General features: G+C 41.2%; 1 protein-coding gene across 1 annotated transcript in view; it reads right to left on the bottom strand.

Annotated features, from left to right (window-relative positions):
- The window catches only part of LOC100337053 (ATP-binding cassette sub-family C member 4), a 1051816-nt gene that overhangs the window by 89904 nt on the left and 936917 nt on the right, over positions 1 to 24995 (bottom strand). The window contains exons 15-19 of the mRNA XM_059892301.1: positions 17146 to 17242; positions 5359 to 5556; positions 2993 to 3133; positions 2213 to 2250; positions 1476 to 1570 (exon numbers count right to left, since the gene is read on the bottom strand). Coding sequence (XP_059748284.1) covers positions 1476 to 1570; positions 2213 to 2250; positions 2993 to 3133; positions 5359 to 5556; positions 17146 to 17242 — 569 coding nt within the window. The remainder of the gene's footprint in view (positions 1 to 1475; positions 1571 to 2212; positions 2251 to 2992; positions 3134 to 5358; positions 5557 to 17145; positions 17243 to 24995) is intronic.

The following is a 24995-nucleotide window of genomic DNA, read 5'->3' as shown; positions in this document are numbered from 1 at the left end:
GCTTTATTGACTATGCCAAAGCCTTTGACTGTGTGGATCACAATAAACTGCAGAAAATTCTGAAAGAGATGGGAATACCAGACCACCTGACCTGCCTCTTGAGAAATTTGTATGCAGGTCAGGAAGCAACAGTTGGAACTGGACATGGAACAACAGACTGGTTCCAAATAGGAAAAGGAGTTCGTCAAGGCTGTATATTGTCACCCTGTTTATTTAACTTATATGCGGAGTACATCATGAGAAACGCTGGACTGGAAGAAACACAAGCTGGAATCAAGATTGCCGGGAGAAATATCAATAACCTCAGATATGCAGATGACACCACCCTTATGGCAGAAAGTGAAGAGGAACTCAAAAGCCTCTTGATGAAAGTGAAAGTGGAGAGTGAAAAAGTTGGCTTAAAGCTCAACATTCAGAAAATGAAGATCACGGCACCTGGTCCCACCACTTCATGGGAAATAGATGGGGAAACAGTGGAAACAGTGTTAGACTTTATTTTTTTGGGTTCCAAAATCACTGCAGGTGTTGACTGTAGCCATGAAATTAAAAGACACTTACTCCTTGGAAGGAAAGTTATGATCAACCTAGATAGCATATTCAAAAGCAGAGACATTACTTTACCAACAAAGGTTCGTCTAGTCAAGGCTATGGTTTTTCCTGTGGCCATGTATGGACGTGAGAGTTGAACTGTGAAGAAGGCTGAGCACCAAAGAATTGATGCTTTTGAACTGTGGTGTTGGAGAAGACTCTTGAGAGTCCCTTGGACTGCAAGGAGATCCAACCAGTCCATTCTGAAGGAGATCAGCCCTGGGATTTCTTTGGAAGGAATGATGCTAAAGCTGAAACTCCAGTACTTTGGCCACCTCATGTGAAGAGTTGACTCATTGGAAAAGACTGTGATGCTGGAAGGGATTGGGGGCAGGAGGAGAAAGGGACGACAGAGGATGAGATGGCTGGATGGCATCACTGACTCGATGGACGTGAGTTTCAGTGAACTCCTGGAGTTGGTGATGGACAGGGAGGCCTGGTGTGCTGGGATTCATGGGGTTGCAAAGAGTCAGACACGACTGAGCAACTGATCTGATCTGATCTGATCTGCCCATCCATATAATGTTATAAGATTTAGCTAAAGCACCTACTAGAATACATAGTAGCTACATATTTCCAGTGGCTGATTTTCTCAATATGCAATCCTGGCTTAAGTACAAAAATTCATTATGGAACAAGTTAAGAGTCTTCATCCAAATTTTTCTTCTTCTGCTGCTGCTGCTACGTCACTTCAGTCGTGTCCGACTCTATGCAACCCCTAGTAGATTTTTAAAATAATTATTCTAATTAATTCACAGAGTAAATGCAATTCAGATATTTAATCTATTAAGACATTACTGAATTACTCTGAAAGCCCTCGTTGCTCACACAGACTCATTGTAAGCACCTTAAACTCTGGTATTCTAGAGCAGATGACTCAAATTTACCTGAATAAACTCTTAAGTACCAGTTCAGCACAAATACTACATCTTCATCTTCTTTCAAATATCCCCCAAAATACAGGTCACTTTGTACATTCGCCCTATGGAACAGAAAATTTAAAATATTACACTATAGATATACATAGAGTTTACACAGATATCACCAAAAAATGACCTCAACTCAAGAAATGTATATTATGCTGGAAAAATATGAATCACGACTTTCAGTTTTCAAAATTTTCTGTGAAGACAGACTTAGAAAATGAACTTGTGGTTGCCGAGGGGAAGGACAGTTAGAGAGTTTGGATGGTCATGCACAAACTGCTAGATTTAAAACAGGTAACCAACAAGGACTTATTGTATAACACATGGAACTCTGCTGAATGTTATGTGGCAGACAGGAGGGAAGTTTGCGGGAGAATGGATAAATGTATATGTATGGTTGCGTCCCTTCACTATTCAAAAGAAACGATCACAACATTGTTAATCAGCCACTTCCCAATACAATATTAAAAGTTCAAAAAAAATTTTTTTTCTATAAAGAAGCTGCTGAAGGGAGGGACATGGGGAGAGACCACAGGGGGATCAATACCACCCACAGTAACTTTCATCTTTCTTCAGGGAAACTACGTGAGGGTCAGAAGAGGAGGCTGAACAAGCCCCATCTCCCCCCCTGACTCTGTGGGAAAGTGAGGCTTCGTGTAGACTTCACAGCTCTTTGGGTCAGGCCAGAAATCACTCACCAGAATGCAAGCCACCAATCCTGCAGGATGTAGGCAACCTGGAGCAGGAAACAGCAGTCACTCAGACATTGACATCACTGAGCCTCACACCCTGCTCACTAGGATGGGGGACAGAAAGGCTCCAGAACATGGAGATGCTCCTTCCAGCTCAGGTCTGTGCCAAGCCCCACACCCCAGAGGACCACAGGTCAGGGGAGGGCATCTTACATGTTAATATATTTAAAAGAAATCCCCTTTTCCCTAGAAGACTTTGCTCCCCAAATATAATGTACTTCAATGCAAATCCAAGTGGACTCCAAAGTCAGTAATAACAAAACAAATGTTGGGATTTTGGAAAGCAAAAAGCTTGTCAGGTACAGTGATGGTCAGTTCTGGGTGTCAGCTTGGTTGCGCCAGTCTCAAGTGATTCAATTAAATACTCATCTAGATGTTGCTGTGAAGGTATTTTGTGAATGTGGCTCACATCCATCATCAGAACCTAAATAGAGGAGATCACTCTCAATACTGTGGTTGCCTCATCCAGTCAGACAAAGGCCCTAAGAGCAAAATCTGAGGCTTCCTGGAGGAGGAAGAAATTCTGTCTCAAGATATCAGGGTCAGCTCCCATCTGAGGTTTCAGTCTGCAGGCCTGCCTTTCTGATTTCACATTCACCAAGCTAGGCCCACAACTGCATGAGCCAAGTCTTTGAGATAAATCTCTTAATACAAATATATTAAAATAATTATAAAATACAATATAAATAACTGAGTGAACAAATCAAAATAAACTCCCTTACATACCTGAGCTGCTATGTTTACTAGAATAAGGAAGATGATGACAGGCCAGTGAGCACCAGCTGTGAAGTAATTCTTAAAGGTCTTAAAACCAACTTTTCCTTTCAAATGGCACTCTAGAGGTAGTACAACCTGTATATTCTCAGTCTAAAAGGGAAAAAGAGCAGTGAGAAATGGAATTTTTAAAAAATGAACCTCAGCAGTCATTATCCGAGAAATGCAAATCAAAACCACAATGAGGTATCACTTCATGCCAGTTAGAATGGTTGTGATCCAAAAGTCTACAAGCAACAAATGCTGGAGAGGGTGTGGAGAAAAGGGAACCCTCTTACACTATTGGTGGGAATGTAAACTAGTCCAGCCACTATGGAGAACAGTGTGGAGATTCCTAAAAAAACTGGAAATAGAACTGCCAAATGCCCCAGCAATCCCACTGCTGGGCATACACACTGAGGAAACAAGAATTTAAAGAGACATGTGTACCCCAATGTTCATTGCAGCACTGTTTATAAAAGCCAGGACATGGAAGCAACCTAGATGTCCATCAGCAGATGAATGGATAAGAAAGCTGTGGTACATATACACAATGGAGTATTACTCAGCCATTAAAAAGAATACATTTGAATCAGTTCTAATGAGGTGGATGAAACTGGAGCCTATTATACAGAGTGAAGTAAGCCAGAAAGAAAAACACCAATACAGTATACTAATGCATATATATGGAATTTAGAAAGATAGTAACAATAACCCTGTATGCGAGACAGCAAAAGAGACACAGATGTAAAAACAGTCTTTTGGACTCTGTGGGAGAGGGAGAGGGTGGGATGATTTGGGAGAATGGCAATGAAACATGTATAATATCATATATGAAACAAATCACCAGTCCAAGTTCGATGCATGATATTGGTTGCTTGGGGCTGGTGCACTGGGACGACCCAGAAGGATGGTATAGGGAGGGAGGAGAGAGAGGGTTTCGGGATGGGGAACACGTGTATACCTGTAGCAGATTCATGTTGATGTATGGCAAAACCAATACAATATTGTAAAGTAATTAGCCTCCCATTAAAATAAATACATTTATATTGAGAAAAATAAAATGAAAATGAACCCCAAATTTCAAGAGTTCAACAATGTCCTCCTCTGCAAAGCTGTGGGAAACAGACATATCTCATACACTGATAGGAGTGCAGGATGGTCTATCTCCTATAGAGAAGGGTGTGGGAATATCTGGCCAAACCACATATGTGTTTACCCTTGGACCCAGCCATCCCACTCATAGGAATCTATGAGAAATAATCAAACATCATTCACATGAGGTTATTCACTGTTGGGGAGCTTTCCTTAAAATAGAACATGACTCTCAACACACACACAACAAAATCAATTAATGTATAAATGCAGAAACTTCCTCTAAAATAACACACAAAATGATATGGAGCTAATGTATCCCTCCAGATGACTTGTGTCATTCAATGATAGAAACATAAAACATACTTGGGACTCAAAACACTAGCCAAATACAGTAAACTGAGTTCACAGAGAGTTAGAGTTACATAGCACGTTGCAAGCATATGATCTGAATCTATTTAGTTCCTAAATTTCAGAGAGTGATTCTTGAGTTTAGAAAATGAATCAGAATCATTCCAGGCTCCTGGGTTTGCATATCAAGGAATATCTGTGTATATTTTTAAGCGGGATCTAGTGCATTTCTCTCTGGAGGATTTAGAATGCGTTGTAGAGTCACAGAAGCCTAGTGTGTCCTCGGCTCTCTCCTGGCCACTGGGATTCAAGGTCGATAAGATGTGGTTCTCAGTCTTGAAGGGTAAGAAAGGAGGATGGGAACTAACACTGAAGTGTCTACCATGTGTCAGGTCCTTTGCACATGTTATCTCTGACCTATCACAAACCATCTAACACTGAGGCAAAATAATACCATCAGTCACCTGAGTGCTAGAACATTCCAACATGCAGGAAAAGTAGCTGATTTAACGTGGCAACAGCAGGACTCAGTCTAAGGGGGTCTTCACATTAAGCCTTGGGATGTATAAGGGAAACTGGGGCCAACCAACATGAGTAGGATGTAACTATGGTTAACTGAAGATTTCTCAATCAGTTTGAGCCACATTCACTTAGAAATTTATAGCAGTGCACCCACTGCTGATGTCCATAAGATTCTCCATCCTACACTCAAAGGGGAACCCCGAGCAGGCTTGATTCCTTCATGCTCTTCTATCAGTTCCATGGAACAAGACTTTGGGAACCTTAGGGTCTACTTTGGGACAAATGAAGAAGTCATGAGCAGAGCAGACTGAAGGTCCTTGAGACCACCAAGAGCAGACAGACCCGGGCACACTGCAGGATGAGAAACTCACTTCTTGGTCTTCTGGAGCCGCATCTTTCAATGAGCGTCTGGGAGACTGGAGAGACTGAACCAAAGACTCAGAGATCACAGTGGGAGTTCCTGGAACTGGAGATGGTGCAGATTGCTCATTCCCCTTCTCAAAACGGGAAAAAATATCTATCCCGGATTTCAGGAACTCAGAGTAAGTTCCTCTTTCTATCACTATCCCCTGAAATAAAAAGTTGAGAGGAATTAATTTATATTTGATAATGTTAAACCAACCTAAATACTAACCAAGAAAAGCTATTTTGTCTTAAATTAACATTCTTGAAAAAAATGATCCCTGGTTCTAGAATTCTTGTTGAGAAATCTAATTCAGTCATCTCAGTACAGAACTGATAATTGGGTTCTCTGCCAAACCTCATCCCTGTGTTAGGTGCTGGGGGATGTGAAAGAAAGGTGTGCTCATGTGTTAAAAATGGAGGCCGTTGACACGACTACCATGGGCACGTAGGGAAGGAAGAAGCATGGAGGTTGGTGGCAGGATCAGCATAGTCTTTTTAGACAACATGGGAATTGAGAGAAGCCTCATGTGACAATTCCAGGAAAGAAATTTAAACTTAACCCAGAGGTGGGCACAAGTACATCTGCATACAGGTAAGAGTCTCTCATTAAATCTTCACTGACCACTGTCACTGTCACACTATCATGTGCCTGGCGGGGATAATAGAAACCAGCCCTGGACAGAAAATCCATGAGAGGCCTCTCCATGGTCTCTACAACTGCCCCCACACACTCAGCAAGTTCCCAACTGAAAATTCAATATTCCACTTTTTAAAGTAATTAAACAAGGAAGTCATGGGGCTGGGGTGGCTCTGAAGCCTTGGAGGTCTGTGCCCACAAACCAAAACCTAAGCCAGAATCAATGTACTCAGATCCGAGAAAAAACTTAGGAACAACCAACCACAAGCAGCCAACTAGGCTTCCCCAAATCAGGTAATTGCTTAAGCTACATCCAATCAAATAATTTTCTTTGAACACACGTGACACTTCCTTGCAGTTTCCCTCCCTTACAAAGTCACATAAAATAATGTGCAGACGTTTTGCTATTTTCTGACCCCATGAAACCAGACTCAGCTTATTCACTCAGTAGCAAAAAAAACATCAGGGGGAAAAAAAAAAAAAATCTCAGCATGCAAAACACATCAAATGAAAGCAGCTGTGGTTAAGGCAGCTCAAGTGGAGGGAACTGGCCAGGACCCTCGCTGGGACCCCTCTCACCCTCTCCCCTGAGGGGGTCTACTGGGAGAAATGCAGGGAAGCCTTTGGGTACCATCTGATACTGAAAAACTAGAAAATTATGCAGGATATATCAGGTCTTGTTCCACTCGGGAGGCAAAATTCACACACCTCTTTAATGAAATCACCACATCAAATTTGTAATATGTATGCGCAATGAAATGACTGGTGGTATAAAGATAGAAATTTCACTCAATGGTCAAGCATTGACAATTCTTGGGGGGATGAAAGGACAGCCATTCCCCATCTGCTGTGAACAGAGGGACCAAACAAACAGTAAAGATGAACCCCAACTCATGCAGGGGTGCTCACCAGGGGGCAAATAGCTGTTTTGTGAGTACTAAAATTGGGTGTAGTGTCCTCAAAGGAAGCAATAAGGGGACCCCAAAATATCTAGGGACTGGCTAAATAGGTTATTCCCCTGCCACTGATCCTGTGCTCATAACACTGCACTGTCAACATGGGTTTACACGCTAGAATCACCCCCTCTGCACATGAAATCAACTGCTCTCAAGCTTGAGAAACCTTAGCCCCTCCCCCCACTTCTAGAGGAGTGGAGAGGAGTTAACACATGGAAGTGCTTCCAGAGAGGCAGGGGTTCTGTATTTTAATAATCTTTCTTGGAGCAGAGATTCATTTCAAAAATCAGGGATCTGACCAAGGGCTTGTGGAGCATTCATAGGTTAACAACAAAGGTGCTGAGACCCAGAGGTAAATGAGCCAAGGAATGAAGCATCAAATGACCACCAAGTCTGAAAGCTTCTCACTAATCTCCATCCCACCCCTAGTCATGCTAGGAGTTGTGGGTGGGATGGTGCCTCCTCCTCAAAACGATGCGTTCAAACATGACACCTGTGAACATGACCTTATTTGTATAGAGTCTTTGCAGATGTAACCGAGTTAAGATGAGATCACAGTGGAGCAGGGTGACCCTAAGGCCAGTAAGACTGATGTTGCTATGAGAACAGAAGAGACCCAGACTGACACGGGGACAATGACCATGTGACATCAGAGGCAGAGACCACAGCACTGCAACTGGAAGCCAAGGAACACCTAGGAAGGCCGGTGAACACCAGAGGCTGGAGGGAAGGATTCTCCCCTGGAGCCTTCAGGGAGAGCCGGGCCTGCCAGCACCTGGATTTGGGACTTGAAGCTTCCAGAACAGGGCGACAATAAACTTCTTTTGTTTTAAGTCACCCAGCTTGAGGTACTTGGTTACGGCAGCTCTAGAAATGGATACTCTAGCCTGAGCCCACACTTCTATCTTCTCAGCTTTACTAAGACTCCTAACTGCTTGGTCACCCTTCCAGTGACCATCAGAGAAATCTCTTAACTCCCACATCAGGCCACATCCCTCCTCTGCTCTGGAAGATCCAAGACTTCCATCCCACTTCTGGGCTTGCTGCCCACTGCCTGGAGACCAGCTCCCGCTCATGCCCCTGCTCACTTTCCACAGACTCCCTGGTCTTCCTGCTATTCCTCCAACCTGCCAGGTAGCTCCTTCCTCAAGACCCCCTGTCTCAGACCCCCTCCCCCAGGTGACTCTGTGGCCACCAAGATCATGTCACTCAGACCCCATGAGGCACCAGCTCCTCAGGGAAGCAAGGATGTCACCTTCTTTGTCACATCCTCCCCATGAGAACAGGAGCCCTGTGAAGGCAGGGCCTTGTCGTCCTGCTGCAAAGGCTCCAACACGTATCCGGCACATAGAGACTTGTGCAAGGAGACCAGAGACTGGAGACACCAGCAGACAGGATGTCTCTGACCTGGGTGCTCAGCTACCCAACCTCGCTTCTGGTGCTAATGGAATATGCTTTTTTTTTTAAATTTTTTTAATTTTATTTTTTACCTTTACAATATTGTATTGGTTTTGCCATATATCAAAATAATCCGCCACAGGTATACATGTGTTCCCTGTCCTTAACCCACCTCCCTCCTCCGTCACCATACAACCCCTCTGGGTCGTCCCAGTGCACCAGCCCCAAGCATCCAGTATCGTGCATCAAACCTGGACTGGTGATTCGTTTCATATATGATATTATACAAGTTTCAATGCCATTCTCCCAAATCATCCCACCCTCTCCCTCTCCCACAGCGTCCAAAAGACTGTTCTATGTATATCAATGTCTCTTTTGCTGTCTCGTATACAGGGTTATTGTTACCATCTTTCTAAATTCCATATGTATGCGTTGGCATACTGTATTGGTGTTTTCTTTCTGGCTTACTTCACTCTGTATAATAAGCTCCAGTTTCATCCACCTCATTAGAACTGATTCAAATGTATTCTTTTTAATGGCTGAGTAATACTCCACTGTGTATATGTACCACAGCTTTCTTATCCATTCATCTGCTGATAGACATCTAGGTTGCTTCCATGTCCTGGCTTTTATAAATAGTGCTGCAATGAACATTGGGGTACACATGTCTCTTTAAATTCTTGTTTCCTCAGTGTGTATGCCCAGCAGTGGGATTGCTGGGGCGTATGGCAGTTCTATTTCCAGTTTTTTTAGGAATCTCCACACTGTTCCCCATAGTGGCTGGACTAGTTTGCATTCCCACCAACAGAGTAAGAGGGTTCCCTTTTCTCCACACCCTCTCCAGCATTTATTGCTTGTAGACTTTTGGATTGCAGCCTTTCTGACTGGCGTGAAGTGGTACATCATTGTGGTTTTGATTTTCATTTCTCTGATAATGAGTGATGTTGAACATCTTTTCATGTGTTTGTTAGCCATCTGTATATCTTCTTTGGAGAAATGTCTAGTTATTTGGCCATTTTTTGATTGGGTCATTTATTTTTCTGGAATTGAGCTATAGCAGTTGCTTGTATATTTTTGAGATTAGTTGTTTGTCTGTTGCTTCATTTGCTATTATTTTCTCCCATTCTGAAGGCTGTCTTTTCACCTTGCTTATAGTTTCCTTTGTTATGCAGAAGGTTTTACGTTTAATTAGGTCCTATTTGTTTATTTCCAGTATTCTGGGAGGTGGGTCATAGAGGATCCTGCTGTGATGTATGTCGGAGAGTGTTTGGCCTATATTCTCCTCTAGGAGTTTTATAGTTTCTGGTCTTACATTTAGATCTTTAATCCATTTTGAGTTTATTTTTGTGTATGGTGTTAGAAAGTGTTCTAGTTTCATTCTTTTACAAGTGGTTGACCAGTTTTCCCAGCACCACGTGTTAAAGAGATTGTCTTTAATCCATTGTATATTCTTGCCTCCTTTGTCAAAGATAAGGTGTCCATATGTGCATGGAATTATCTCTGGGCTTTTTATTTTGTTCCATTGATCTATATTTCTGTCTTTGTGCTAGTACCATACTGTCTTGATGACTGTCGCTTTGTAAGAGAGCCTGAAGTCAGGCAGGTTGATTCCTCCAGTTCTATTTTTCTTTCTCAAGATTGCTTTGGCTATTCAAGGTCTTTTGTATTTCCATACAAATTGTGAAATTATTTGTTCTAGCTCTGTGAAGAATACTGTTGGTAGCTTGATAGGGATGGCATTGAATCTATAAATTGCTTTGGGTAGTATACTCATTTTCACTATATTGATTCTTCCAATCCATGAACATGGTATATTTCTCCATCTATTAGTGTCCTCTTTGATTTCTTTCACCAGTGTTTTATAGTTTTCTATATATAGGTCTTTAGTTTCTTTAGGTTGATATATTCCTAAGTATTTTATTTTTTTCATTGCAATGGTGAATGGAATTGTTTCCTTAATTTCTCTATTTTCTCATTATTAGTGTATAGGAATGCAAGGGATTTCTGTGTGTTGATTTTATATCCTGCAAATTTACTATATTCATTGATTAGTTCTAGTAATTTTCTGGTGGAGTCTTTGGGTTTGCTATGTAGAGGATCATGTCATATGCAAACAATGAGAGTTTTACTTCTTCTTTTCCAATTTGGATTCTTTTTATTTCTTTTTCTGCTCTGATTGCTGTGGCCAAAACTTCCAAAACTATGTTGAATAGTAATAGTGAAAGGGGGTACCCTTGTCTTGTTCCTGACTTTAGAGGAAATGCTTTCAATTTTTCACTGTTGAGGATAATGTTTGCTGTGGGTTTGTCATATATAACTTTTATTATGTTGATTTATGTTCCTTCTATTCCTGCTTTCTGGAGAGTTTTTATCATAAATGGATGTTGAATTTTGTCAAAGGCTTTCTCTGCATCTATTGAGATAATCATAGGTTTTTTATTTTTCAATTTGTTAATGTGGTGTATTACATTGATTGATTTGCGGATATTGAAGAATCCTTGCATCCCTGGGATAAAGCCCACTTGGTCATGGTGTATGATCTTTTTAATGTGTTGTTGGATTCTGTGTGCTAAAATCTTGTTAAGGATTTTTGCATCTATGTTCGTCAGTGATATTGGCCTATAGTTTTCTTTTTTTGTGGCATCTTTGTCAGGTTTTGGTATTAGGGTGATGGTGACCTCATAGAATGAGTTTGGAAGTTTACCTTCCTCTGCAATTTTCTGGAAGAGTTTGAGCAGGATAGGTGTTAGCTCTTCTCTAAATTTTTGGTAGAATGCAGCTGTGAAGCCGTCTGGACCTGGGCTTTTGTTTGCTGGAAGATTTCTCATTACAGTTTCAATTTCCGTGCTTGTAATGGGTCTCTTAAGATTTTCTATTTCTTCCTGGTCCAGTTTTGGAAAGTTGTACTTTTCTAAGAATTTGTCCATTTCTTCCACGTTGACCGTTTTATTGGCATATAATTGCTGATAGTAGTCTCTTATGATCCTTTGTATTTCTGTGTTGTCTGTTATGATCTCTCCATTTTCATTTCTAATTTTACTGATTTTTCTCCCTTTGTTTCTTGATGAGTCTGGCTAATGGTTTGTCAATTTTATTTATCCTTTCAAAGAACCAGCTTTTGGCTTTGTTGATTTTTGCTATGGTCTCTTTCATTTATTTTGCATTTATTTCTGCCCTAATTTTTAAGATTTGTTTCCTTCTACTAACCCTGGGGTTCTTCATTTCTTCCTTTTCTAGTTGCTTCAGGTGTAGAGTTAGGTTATTTATTTGACTTTTTTCGTGTATCTTGAGGTATGCCTGTATTGCTATGAACTTTCCCCTTAGGACTGCTTTTACAGTGTCCCACAGGTTTTGGGTTGTTGTGTTTTCATTTTCATTCGTTTCTATGCAAATTTTGATTTCTTTTTTATTTCTTCTGTGATTTGTTGGTTATTCAGCAGCGTGTTGTTCAGCCTCCATATGTTGGAATTTTTAATAATTTTTCTCCTGTAATTGAGATCCAATCTTATTGCATTGTGGTCAGAAAAGATGCTGGGAATGATCTCAATTTTTTTGAATTTACCAAGGCTAGATTTATGGCCCAGGATGTGATCTATCCTGGAGAAGGTTCCGTGTGCACTTGAGAAAAAAGTGAAATTCACTGTTTTTGGATGGAATGTCCTATTGATATCAATTAGGTCTAACTGGTCTATTGTATCCTTTAAAGTTTGTGGTCCCTTGCTAATTTTCTGTTTAGTTGATCTATCCATAGGTGTGAGTGGGGTATTAAAGTCTCCCACTATTATTGTGTTATTGTTAATTTCTCCTTTAGTACTTGTTAGCATTTGTCTTACATATTGCAGTGCTCCTATGTTGGGTGCATATATGTTTATAATTGTTATATCTTCTTCTTGGATTGATCCTTTGATCATTATGTAGTGACTTTCTTTGTCTCTTTTCACAGCCTTTGTTTTAAAGTCTATTTTTTCTGATATGAGTATTGCTACTCCTGCTTTCTTTTGGTCTCTATTTGCATGAAAATCTTTTTCCAGCCCTTCACTTTCAGTGTGTATGTGTCCACTGTTTTGAGGTGGGTTTCTTGTAGACAACATATGTAGGAGTCTTGTTTTTGTATGCATTCAGCCAGTCTTTGTCTTTTGGTTGGGGCATTCAACCCATTTACGTTTAAGGTAATTATTGATCCCGTTGCCATTTACTTTATTGTTTTGGGTTTGAATTTATACACCCTTTTTGTGTTTCCTGTCTAGAGAATATCCTTTAGTATTTGTTGGAGAGCTGGTTTGGTGGTGCTGAATTCTCTCAACTTTTGCTTGTCTGTAAAGCTTTTTATTTCTCCTTCATATTTGAATGAGATCCTTGCTGGGTACAATAATCTGGGCTGTAGGTTATTTTCTTTCATCATTTTAAGTATGTCTTGCCATTCCTTCCTGGCCTGAAGAGTTTCTATTGAAAGATCAGCTGTTATCCTTGTGGGAATTCCCTTGCGTGTTATTTGTTGTTTTCCCCTTGCTGGCTTTTAATATTTGTTCTTTGTGTTTGATCTTTGTTAATTTGATTAATATGTATCTTGGGGTGTTTCACCTTGGGTTTATCCTGTTTGGGACTCTCTGGGTTTCGTGGACTTGAGTGATTATTTCCTTCCCCATTTTAGGGAAGTTTTCAACTATTATTTCCTCAAGTATTTTCTCATGGTCTTTCTTTTTGTCTTCTTCTTCTGGGACTCCTATGATTCGAATGTTGTAGCATTTAATATTGTCCTGGAGGTCTCTGAGATTGTCCTCATTTCTTTTAATTTCGTTTTTCTTTTTTCCTCTCTGATTCACTTATTTCTACCATTCTATCTTCTAATTCACTTACCCTATCTTCTTCCTCTGTTATTCTACTATTGTTGCCTCCAGAGTGTTTTTTACCTCATTTATTGCATTATTCATTATATATTGACTCTTTTCTATTTCTTCTAGGTCCTTGTTAAACCTTTCTTGCATCTTAATCCTTGTCTCTAGGCTATTTATCTGTGATTCCATTTTGATTTCAAGATTTTGGATCAATTTCACTATCATTATTCGGAATTCTTTATCAGGTAGATTCCCTATCTCTTCCTCTTTTGTTTGGTTTGGTGGGCATTTATCCTGTTCTTTTACCTTCTGGGTATTCCTCTGTCTTTTCCTCTTGTTTATATTGCTGAGTTTGGAGTGTCCTTTCTGTATTCTGGTAGTTTGTGGAGTTCTCTTTATTGTGGAGTTTCCTCCCTGTGTGTACAGGTTTGTACAGATGGCTTGTCAAGGTTTCTTGGTTAGGAAAGCTTGTGTCGGTGTTCTGGTGGGTGGAGCTGGATTTCTTCTCTCTGAAGTGCAATGAAGTGTCCAGTAATGAGTTATGACATGTCTATGGTTTTGTAGTAACTTTGGGCAGCCTGTACATTGGAGCTCAGGGCTGTGTTCCTTTGTTGCTGGAGAATTTGCTTGGTATGTCTTTCCCTGGAACTTGTTGGCCCTTGTGCGGTGCTTGGTTTCAGTGTAGGCATGGAGATGTTTGATGAGCTCCTGTCAATTAATGTTCCCTGGGGTCAGGAGTTCCCTGAAGTCAGGATTTGGAGTTAAGCCTCCTGCTTCCAGTTATCAGTCTTATTTTTACAGTAGTCTCAAAACTTCTCCTTCTATACAGCACCATTGATAAAACATCTAGGTTAAAGATGAAAAGTTTCTCCACCATGAGGGTCACCCGGAGAGGTTCACAGCGTTACATGGAGCATAGAAGAGGGAGAAGGGAGTTAGAGGTGACCCGAATGAGATGAGGTGGAATCAGTAGAGGAGAGAGCGGGTTAGCCAGTAATCACTTCCTTATGTACACTCCTCCACAACTGGACTACTCAGAGATGTTCACAGAGTTATACAGAGAAAAGAAGAGGGAGGAAGGAGACAGAGGTGGCCAGGAGGATAAAAGGGGGAAATGAAAAGAAGAGAGACAGATCCAGCTAGTAATCAGTTCCCTAAGTGTTCTCCACCGTCTGTAACACACAGAAATTCACAGAGTTGGGTAGGGTAGAGAGGGATTAGGAAGGACACACAGGTGACCTGGTGGAGAAAAAGGAGAGTCCGAAGGGGGAGAGATCAGTCAAGCCAGTAATCTCGCTCCCAAGTAAAAAATGGGTACTGAAGATTGGGTTCTTAAAGGTACAAAATTGGTAACAAAAACCTAAAAGCAACAATTAAAAATCTAGAGTAGAGTTTGGAATTTCAAAAATACAATGTTAGAGAAAAGAAGACAGAAAAGAGAAAAAGAAAAAAAAAATAAAGTCACAAAAATTATAAACAAAATACAGTTACAAAACTGATAACAAATACCAAAAAGCAAAAGTTAAAAATCTAGAGTAGGGTTTGGAATTTCAAAAATACAATGTTAAAGAAAAGATGATGAAAAAGAAAGAGAAAAAAACAAAAACAAAAACAAAGTCACAAAATTATAAAGAAAATACAGATACAAAGTTGATAACAAATACCAAAAAGCATAAATTAAAAATCTAGAGTAGAGTTTGGAATTTCAGAAATACAATGTTAAAGAAAAGAAGAAGAGAAAGAAAGAGATAAAAGAAAAGTCACAAAAATTATATATATATAAAATATAGTACAAAATTGATAACAAATACCAAAAAGCTAAAATTAAAATGTCTAGAGTAGAGTTTGGAATTTCAAAAATACAATGTTAAAGAAAAGAAGAAAAAAAGAAAGAGAAAAAGATAAAAAAAGGAAAAAAAAGGTCACAAAAATTATAAAAAATATATATATGAAGTTTGCTTTTTAAAAAAATAGGGTCTTTTTTTTTTGCAAAGTAATCGTAGGTTATAAAAGTGAAAATTAAAGGAGTAATAGAGGGCTTAAAATTTTTAAAAACATTTTAAAAAAACATAGAATTATCTTTAAAAAAAAAAAGAAAGAATGATCGTAAAAATAGTAAAAATATATCTAGGACTTTCTCTGGTGTTGTCGGTATTGTGGGGTCAGTTCATTTTTGGCTAGTTCCTTGGTCCGACTTATATTTCTCAAGATCTATAGGCCCTCTTCCTATGTAGTCGGTACTAACGACAGGGTTTTAATCTATTGCCTGTTGCTTTCAAGGCGGTTCCCTCTATTATAGCTTCTTCTGTTTGCTGGTCTCTTCAGTGTCTGATTTCCGCCCTGACATAAAGGGGGCGGTGGTGGACACCTTATTTTTTTTAGGCTCAGTTGTTTAGTCCCACTGTAGGAAGGGAGGGATGCTGCAAACAAATAACACTGGCGTGTGCTTGCAGTGCCTCAGCCACACTGGGCCTGCCCCCCACTCACGGTGCTTGTAGCCTCCCTGCCCACACTGCTCAGGCTCTAGGTTGCTCCGCTGGGAACCATCTGAAGCTGGCCCTGGGCTGCTTGCACCTCCCAGGTCTAAGCCGCTCAGGTTCAGGCACTTGGGTAGTCCTCAGAGGTGCAGACTCGGTTGGGCCTGCGTTTTGTGCCCTTCCCAGGTCCAAGCAGCTCAGGTGATGAGGTGTTTGGCGAGTGTGGTTGCTGCGATTCACCGCCTCCCCGCCGCTCGTTTTCTGGGTGTACAACTGGCACACCTTCTCAGGAGGATGTTGACCATCCAGAACCCAAGAAGTCTTAGTTAGCAAAGAAGCCTGTTTATAGTTTTGTAGATAATGTCTCTCTGGGGCTGCAATTGCCCCCTTCCTGCTCTGGCTGCCTGTCACGGGAGGGGGATGGTCTGCCGCCGGCTATCTCTGTTCAGTCCTTTGTTTCGTGTGTGGGCCTGGCGGTGTCTTAGGTTAGGGCAGGCTTTTCGTGTGGTAGTTATCCCACAGTCTGGTTTGCTAGTCCAAATTAGTTCGCTCAGATAGCGCTCGGGGCATTCAGGTCAGATCCTTACTCTAAGCGATGCAACCCGCGCCTCCCTGCCCAGCCCCCGCTTGCTAGTGGTGGGTGCAGGTGTCTGCACTGCTTCTCCGCTGGGGGAGTTACCGTTGGGCTCGTAATCTGTGGGTTTTAATTGTTTATTTATTTTTCCTCCCTGTTATGTTGCCCTCTGTGCTTCCAAGGCTCGGCACAGACTCAGCAGTGAGAGTGCTTCCTGGTATTTGGAAACTTCTCTCTTTTTAAGACTCCCTTCCTGGGACTGAGCTCCATCCCTCCCTCTTTTATATTTTTTCCTACCTCCTTTCGAAGACAATGGGTTGCTTTTCTGGGAGCTTAATGTCCTCTGCCAGTATTCAAAAGTTGTTTTGTGGAATTTACTCAGCATTTAAATGTTCTTTTGATGAATTTTGGGAGAGAAAGTGGTCTCCCCGTCCTATTCCTCCGCCATCTTAGCTCCTCCCCTGGAATATGCTCTTGAGGCAAACTATGTATGACAATTACCTGGATACAAACAGATCTTAGAATCTCTAAGTGATACACTTGACTTAAGTCATGGAAGAGGAAAATAAAAAGTTCTAAATAAAACTGTATCATTATCTTTAACAAATTTCATTAGGGCAGTGATGATTCAATAACCCTGTGGTTGCACTTTTATACGCTTTAAGGGTTTATGTGGCTTAGAGTGTAATAGTGACATTTCTACAGAGCTTTAGGTTCATCCTCCAAGGCATGAACACCAGCTCTGGGAAGAAAGGGGCAAAAAACTGAGGGAGAAGAGGGCGTTTACCATGAACCCAGGAGAGTAACCTGAGGGGAGATTTGTTCTTCAACATACCTGAAGGCTAGCAATTCCACAGACTTCTAGAAATTACTTACATCTTTCAACATCAGAATCTGACTTGCATCTTTTAGGTATTGCAACTGATGAGTGACTAAAATTGTGATCTTCTCCTTCAAGGCCTGATGAACACACCTACAAATGTAAAAGGCACAGGAAGCAAAAGCACATTAATGGAGTGCCTCAAACTGAAAACTTATATTTTGAAAACAGTGAGACAAAGACCACACAGCAGTCAAAGATCTTAGTTTAAATGCCAAATCAATAATAAAAATTAAATAAAAATCAATTAATCCAAATAGATTCTTAAATTTATAAGCAGCAAATTTGAATCTAGTGCTACAAAGAATTATTAAAACCAGTCCAGTGAAGGAGGCCCTAACAGCTAAGTTTTTTCCTCTAAAACTCAGCTTAACAATTATTGGCATGTTTCATAAAGGAAAACAACTGAGTAATACTGAGACTTCAAAACTTGACTAAACTAAAACACTATTTTATCACTATCCGGGAATGGGAGAAGAGGGATCCATGTCATTTGAAAATATGTACATTCTTTGACAGCTTTCTAGGCAATTATATAATTGTTTCTTAGGAAGAAAACATCTTAAAACTTTGGGTTGATTAATCTTGGACATTAATGATTAATGATGATTAATGATGATTAATGATGTAAATATTCACAACAAAAAATTAATAGATTCTTGGGACTCTTTGCCAGAGTACATTTGCTAGACACTTCTTCCCAAAGAATATTAGATAGAAAATGAATGTCAGCGTGGTGTCCACCAGTGTCTACAATATTCCCAGTTCCATCCAAGAAGCAAGCCTTCTTCCATTAGGACTGAACATTTTCCAAACATTAAAGTAAAAGAATAGAATCCAAATGGCCCAAATCACAGTGGAAATCACCCAATGGCTCAGAGTACCCACCAGTTCTCTTAGTCAAGACATCACTCACTATTCAACCTTAAATTTTTTTCACAGTAAGAAAACTACTCCTCCATTTCACATGTAGACCCCTAGGGACTCAGCCCCAGCCTCATCACACAGGGTCCACAACCCCTCCAGGAAACCAAGTGGGTGAGTCTGGGGCACAGTGACCACAGGCAGGGCTCCAGGCAGGTACTCTGGGTGCCCCAGCCCCTCGCAGGGCAAATTTCAGGAACCTGGGTCAGAGCTCAGCCTGTGAGTGAATCAGGTGGAGAGTCTGGAGGCAGCAGGCTGCAGCTCAGTCCCTCTCACGAGCCTGACGTCAGATGAGCAACTCAAACTCAGTTTTTTCATCTCGAAGCAAGGTCAATGACATCTCATCCACATGTTCTGAGAAATCAAACCACCAATCTACTCAACAAATGTCATCTCACTTCTCCACTCCTCCCTAACCATGAATGGTCATGTGCTTTGGACTCAGGACAGAAAACTCTTAAGGGGACATTATGGACACTGGGTCTGTGATCGGAAACAAGACCCTAGGATGTAAACACATACACCATTGCTTCGTTAAGTCCAAAAGGATTCATTTTTACCTTTTGACATGTGTTAGCTCAGTGATCATACCTAAGTTTCTTGATTAACACCTTTTCAAACTTAGTACTAAAGCTTTTAAACAGAATTTTTTCTCCTTAATTCATAATTGCCTGCCAATAGTCCTCCAGTGTTCTTGCCTGGAGAATCCCAGGGACGGGGGAGCCTGGTGGGCTGCCATCTATGGGGTTGCACAGAGTCAGACACGACTAAAATGACTTGGCAGCAGCAGTAGCAGTCCCCAAAGATGAATGTTAATCAAATCTGATGGGATGTCCAAGATTAATCAACCCAAAGTTTTAAGATGTTTTCTTCCTAAGAAACAGAGGCAATAATACAAATAATTACAATGAAATGATCAGTTGATGGCTTTGAATTTTTTGTAAATAATGTTTTTATCCAAATCACTAGAAAAATACACTATTTTCCAAGTTTTTAAAGATTTTCAAGTCATGCCATAGAAAGGATCGAGTCAGCAACCAGTTGTATAACAGCTATTCTTATATAAAGGCCATGCTAATTCTATAATCTTATAAATCCACATATAATCTTATATAAGGGCTGTATTAAGAGGGAACACATCCCTTGGTGGAGGCAATACAAATAAGACAGACAGAGTCCCCACCTCCATTCATTCAATCAGCAGAGGTTTGCTGAGGAGCCAGGCACTGTCCTAAGTTCTGAGGAACCATCCACATGTCAAGATAGAAGACAATACTCTGCACCATGTAGATGACACACTAAACAAGCATAGAAAATGCGCTACTCAGCTGTGACCTGTGCTCTGAAGGTAAAACAAGGGTAGCTGATATCTTAGATGTGTAGACAGGAGGGTGAGCTGTGTAGGCAGGAGGGTGAGCTGTGTAGACAGCAGCATGGGAATCTGATTAGGACAGACCCCAAGACCTGATGACGTGGGAGGCAAGGGTCTAGTGATGTGGGTGGGGCTGAACCAGGATGGGATCCATGGCTGGACACAGGTGAGATCGCATCAGTTCATCATCTAAGGCCCCTCACCTTCTGTAGGTGATAGAATCCACCATGTTCACAGCATAACGTTGTAAAAGTCATGAACCTTAAATTCATGACTGAAGAAAACAACAGCAGGTAGAAGTGTGGTTCATTCACTTTTAATACAAAACTCTCCCCATGGCTAAGCTTACACATGACCACCATATCTCACAGCATATTGTTCCATCCGATTCTCTAACTTGAAAGCACTCTCCAGGATGCGGAGAAAAGGGAACCCTCTTACACTGTTGGTGGGAATGTAAACTAGTACTACCACTATGGAGAACAGTGTGGAGATTCCTTAAACAACTGGAAATAGAACTGCCATATGACCCAGCAATCCCACTGCTGGGCATACACACCAAGGAAACCAGAATGGAAAGAGACACGTGTACCCCAATGTTCATTGCAGCACTGTTTACAATAGCCAGGACATGGAAGCAACCTAGATGTCCATCTGCAGATGAATGGATAAGAAAGCTGTGGTACATATACACAATGGAGTATTACTCAGCGATTAAAAAGAATGCATTTGAGTCAGTTCTAATGAGGTGGATGAAACTGGAGCCTATTATACAGAGTGAAGGAAGTCAGAAAGAAAAACACCAATACAATATATTAACACATATATATGGAATTTAGAAAGATGGTAATGATGCCCCTATATGCGAGACAACAAAAGAGACATAGATGTAAAAAACAGTCTTTTGGACTCTGTGGGAGAAGGTGAGGCTGGGATGATTTGAGAGAATAGCACTGAAACATGTATATTATCATATGTGAAATAGATCACCAGTCCAGGTTTGATGCATGAGACAGGGTGCTCAGGGCTGGTACAATGGGATGACCCTGAGGGATAGGATGGGGAGGGAGGTGGGAGGGGGTTCAAGATGAGGAACACATGTACACCCATGGCTGATTCATGCCAATGTATGGCAAAAACCACTACAATATTGTAAAGTAATTAGCCTCCAATTAAAATAAATAAATAAATGTAAAAATTAAAAACAAAAGCACTCTCCAGTTGCTGCTGAGTGGTTTCCTAAATTGCTTTCATGCTCTCTGCTTTAAGTTTCCCTAGAGAATGTGTGGTTCTGATTACAAACAACAGTGTTAAGCTTGCTTCTATCAAGTATATATCCAAAGTGGTGCACCCAAAATATTAAAGAGGATTTTATAAATATCTCCTGTGTTTGAAAAAGAACTCAGGGGAACTTTTGTGATCAGCACACTGTACTTGGCACCAAAATGCCTTACTGTCCCTTCCTTGTGACATGGCTGCAATGACTGGCAGAATCTGTTCCTACCCTGATGGAGAACTTGTGCAGATGCTTACAGGATGTGGTAACACATTTGTGAGTTCAGGGTGGGGTGCTGGGAACAGGGAGGCTGAGATACTCATGATGCCAGGCGGGTGGAGGTGGGGAATCCTTATCACAGCACAAGCCCCTGTCACTAAACTCTTGACAAGACACAAGACACTCTCTAAGGGAAAATTCATCAAGTCATGAACAGGAGAGGGTTAGAAAGTGGGGTCAGATCAGAGCTGGAGACCATGCCGTGTGTCATCTGCTCTTTTCTCTCATGTTCTCAAAGATTCAGTGCTACTATGCAGGTTTGTGTGTATGTGTGTTACAATATACCTAACATGAAATTTACTGTTCCTGCCATTTTAAGCACATAGCCCAGTGGTATTAAGTACATTCACATTATTGTGCAGCCATCACCACCTTCCATCTCCACAACTTTTTTATCACCCCAACACTAAGCATGCTTTATACATGGGCAGGTTCCACCAGTCTAACAACCCCTGCTTAGTGGACATGCAATCCCAGCTCCTAGTGTCCAGAGCCCAGAGCTCCTCACAGGCCTCCCTCTCACACTTGCTGACTCTGCTGGTCTCTACTTTGCTATTCTGGACCTGCTGTAAATCAATCACGTCCCCTCAGATTCACATGTTGTCACCTTAGTCATCAGTGCCTTAGAATTTGATGTCATGGACTTGAAAGAGATAATCATTATCCTTAATTATACTGGACCTAATCTAATCTGACTGGTGTGCTTAGATGAAGAGGAGACTAAGACATAAGGACAGAGACACAGGCATGTAAATCAATGAAGTTAGAACACACTCCCCACCATGCACAAAAATAAAGTAAAAATGGCTTAAAGACTTAATTACAAGACATGACACTATGAAACTCCTAGTAGAGATTATAGGCAAAACATTTTCTGATATAAATTATACCAATGTTTTTTTTAGGTCAGTCTCCTAAAGCAATAGAAATACAAACTAAACTATACAAATGAAGGCTTCCCTGGTGACTCAATGGCAAAGAATCCACCTGCCAGTGCAGGAGACACAGAATCCCTCCCTGGTCCAGGAAGCTCCCACATGCACAAAGCAACTCAGTCCATGCAGCACAACTACTGAGCCTGTGCTCTGGAGCCCAGGAACTGCAACTACTAAGCCCACACACCATAGAGCCCGTGCTCTGCAATGAGAGAAGCCACCACAATGAGAAGTCCATGCCTCACAGCTAGAGAGCAGCCCCTGCCCGCTGCAACTGGAGAAGAGCCCTCACAGCGATGAAAACCTTCACAGCCATAAATAAATAATATTTTTAATTAAAAAATAAATAAACAATGGGACCTAATCAAACTTACAAGCATTTGCACAGCAAAGCAAACTATAAAAGTGAAGAGACAACCTACAGATGGGAGAAAATATTTGCAAATGATGTGACAACAAGGGTTTAATTTCCAAAGTATAAAAACAGCTCACACAACTCAACAACAACGAAAAATCCAATCAAAAAATGGTTAAAAGAACTAAATAGACATTTCTTCAAAGGACACATACAGATGGCCAACAGACACAAGAAAAGAAGTTCACCACTGTGAATTATTAGAGAAATGCAAATCAAAACCAGAATGAGGTATCTCCTCACATAAGCTTCAATGGCCATCATTAAAGTAACTATGGCTGAGAGGAGTAAAGGGAACCCTCCTACCCTGCTGGTGGGAATATAAATTGCTGCAGGCACTGTTGAAAATAGAGTTTCCTCAGAAAACTAAAAATAGAATTACCTTATAGTCCAGTAATCCCACTGCTGGGCTTATATCTGGATTAAACTGTAAATCAAAAAGAGACAGGCACTCCTGTGTTTATAGGAGCACCAATCACAATAGCAAACAATGGGAACAACCTAAATGTCCATCGACAGATGAGTAGATAAAGAAGATGTGGTGTATATAGATGATGTAACACTGCTGCTAAGTCGCTTCAGTCGTGTCCAACTCTGTGTGACCGCATAGATGGCAGCCCACCAGGCTCCGCTGTCCCTGGGATTCTCTAGGCAAGAATACTGGAGTGGGTTGCCATTTCCTTCTCCAAAAAAAAAAAAAGAAAGAAAGCTATTTGCAGAAACATGGATGGACCTGGAGATTCTCATAGTAAAGTGAAGTAACTCAGAAAGAGAAAATCAAGTATCATAATTATATCACTTATATGTGGAATCTAAACTATGGGAAAATGAACCTATTTACAGAAGAGAAACAGACTCAGACATAGTGAACAGACCTGTGGTTGCATAGATGGAAGGAGGTGGTAGGGAGGGATGGGCTGGGACTTTGAGGTTAGCAGAGGCAAACTATTATGTGCAGAATGGATAAACAACAAGGTCCTATGGTATAGCACAGGGAGCTATATTCAATACCCTGAGATAAACCATTATGGAAAAGTATATATTTGTGCATAACTGAGTCACTTTGCTGTACAAAGAAATTAACACAATGTAGTAAGTCAGCTATATTTCAATAAAATTTTTTCAAAAAAAAAAAAATAGGACAGAGACACAGGTTGCATGTAAACAGAGGAAAGAACATGAGAGGACACAGCGAGATGGATGCAGTCAGAAGCCAAGGAGAGAGGTCTCAGGAGAAACCAAACCTGCCCGTATCTTAAACCTGTAGCCTCAAGAACTGTGAGAAATTTAATTTCTATTCTTTAAGCACCCCCATCTGTGACAATTTTGCTATGGACTGAAAGTTTTTGTCCTCAAAAATCATACATTGAGACCTAATCCCCACAGTGTTGGTATTAGGAGGTGGGGCCATTGGGAGTTGATCAGGTCATGAGGGTGAAGCCTGCATGAAAGGGATTAGTGTCCTTATAAAAGGGACCAACACAGCTCTCTCACCCCTTCCCCACATAAGGACACAGAAATCCGGCCCTCACCAGACACTGAATCTGCCAGCACATTCACTTTGGACTTCCCCAGCCTCCAGAACCATGAGAGACAAATTTGTGCTATTTATAAGCCATCCAGGCTCTGGTCTCCTGTGAGAGCAACTTGAATGGACACAACCCTAGAAACTAACACAGGATGTAACAGAGAGAATTTTCAAACAGCTTCTCTCTGTTGAACACTCCGCCTCCTCCAGGTAAGGACGTGCCTGCTGTTCTCCTCATAGCCCTGCTTCCTCCTCCCTCCACACCTGTGCTTCTACTCAGCAAAGGACTGGGTCCTCTTTTCAGCCTCCACACACCTGCCCAGCCTGCAGGCTCCAGGGTACTTCCCACCCAACCCCGGGCAGTGGGAGCTTTCCAACTTCAGTGAAAGCCTCTAGATGCCACTTCCAATTTCATTTAGCACTTCCTATCCTGTATCAAGACCTCTAAACTTTGACCCTGCTGATCTTTTCCCACGCATCTGTCTTAACAAGCTCCACGTTGAGACAGGTTCCTCAGAGGCAGTAATGAGAGCTGAACATCATCAGTGTAGTTCATTTCAGTCACTCAGTCATGTCCGACTCTTTGCGACCCCATGGACTGCAGCACGTCAGGCCACTCTATCCATCACCAACTCCGAGTTTACTCAAATTCATGTCCATTGAGTCAGTGATGCCATCCAATCATCTCATCCTCTGTCATCCCCTTCTCCCACCTTCAATCTTTCCCAGCATCAGGGTCTTTTCAAATGAGTCAGCTCTTTGCATCAGGTGGCCAAAGTATTGAAGTTTCAGCTTCAGCATAAGTCCTTCCAATGAATATTCAGGACTGATTTCCTTTAGGATGGACTGGTTGGATCTCCTTGCTGTCCAAAGGACTCTCAAGAGTTTTCTCCAACACCACAGTTCAAAAGCATCAATTCTTCAGTACTCAGTTTTCTTTATAGTCCAACTCTCACATCCATACATGACTACTGGAAAAATCATAGCCTTGACTGGATGGACCTTTGTTGGCAAAGTAATGTCTCTGCTTTTTAATATACTGTCTAGGTTGGTCAAAACTTTTCTTCCAAGGAGTAAGTGTCTTTAAATTTCATGACCGCAGTCACCATGTACAGTG

Source organism: Bos taurus, chromosome 12, assembly GCF_002263795.3.
Source record: "Bos taurus isolate L1 Dominette 01449 registration number 42190680 breed Hereford chromosome 12, ARS-UCD2.0, whole genome shotgun sequence".
Taxonomy (NCBI): Eukaryota; Metazoa; Chordata; class Mammalia; order Artiodactyla; family Bovidae; genus Bos; species Bos taurus.
This window is presented reverse-complemented; position numbering and strand designations above follow the sequence as displayed.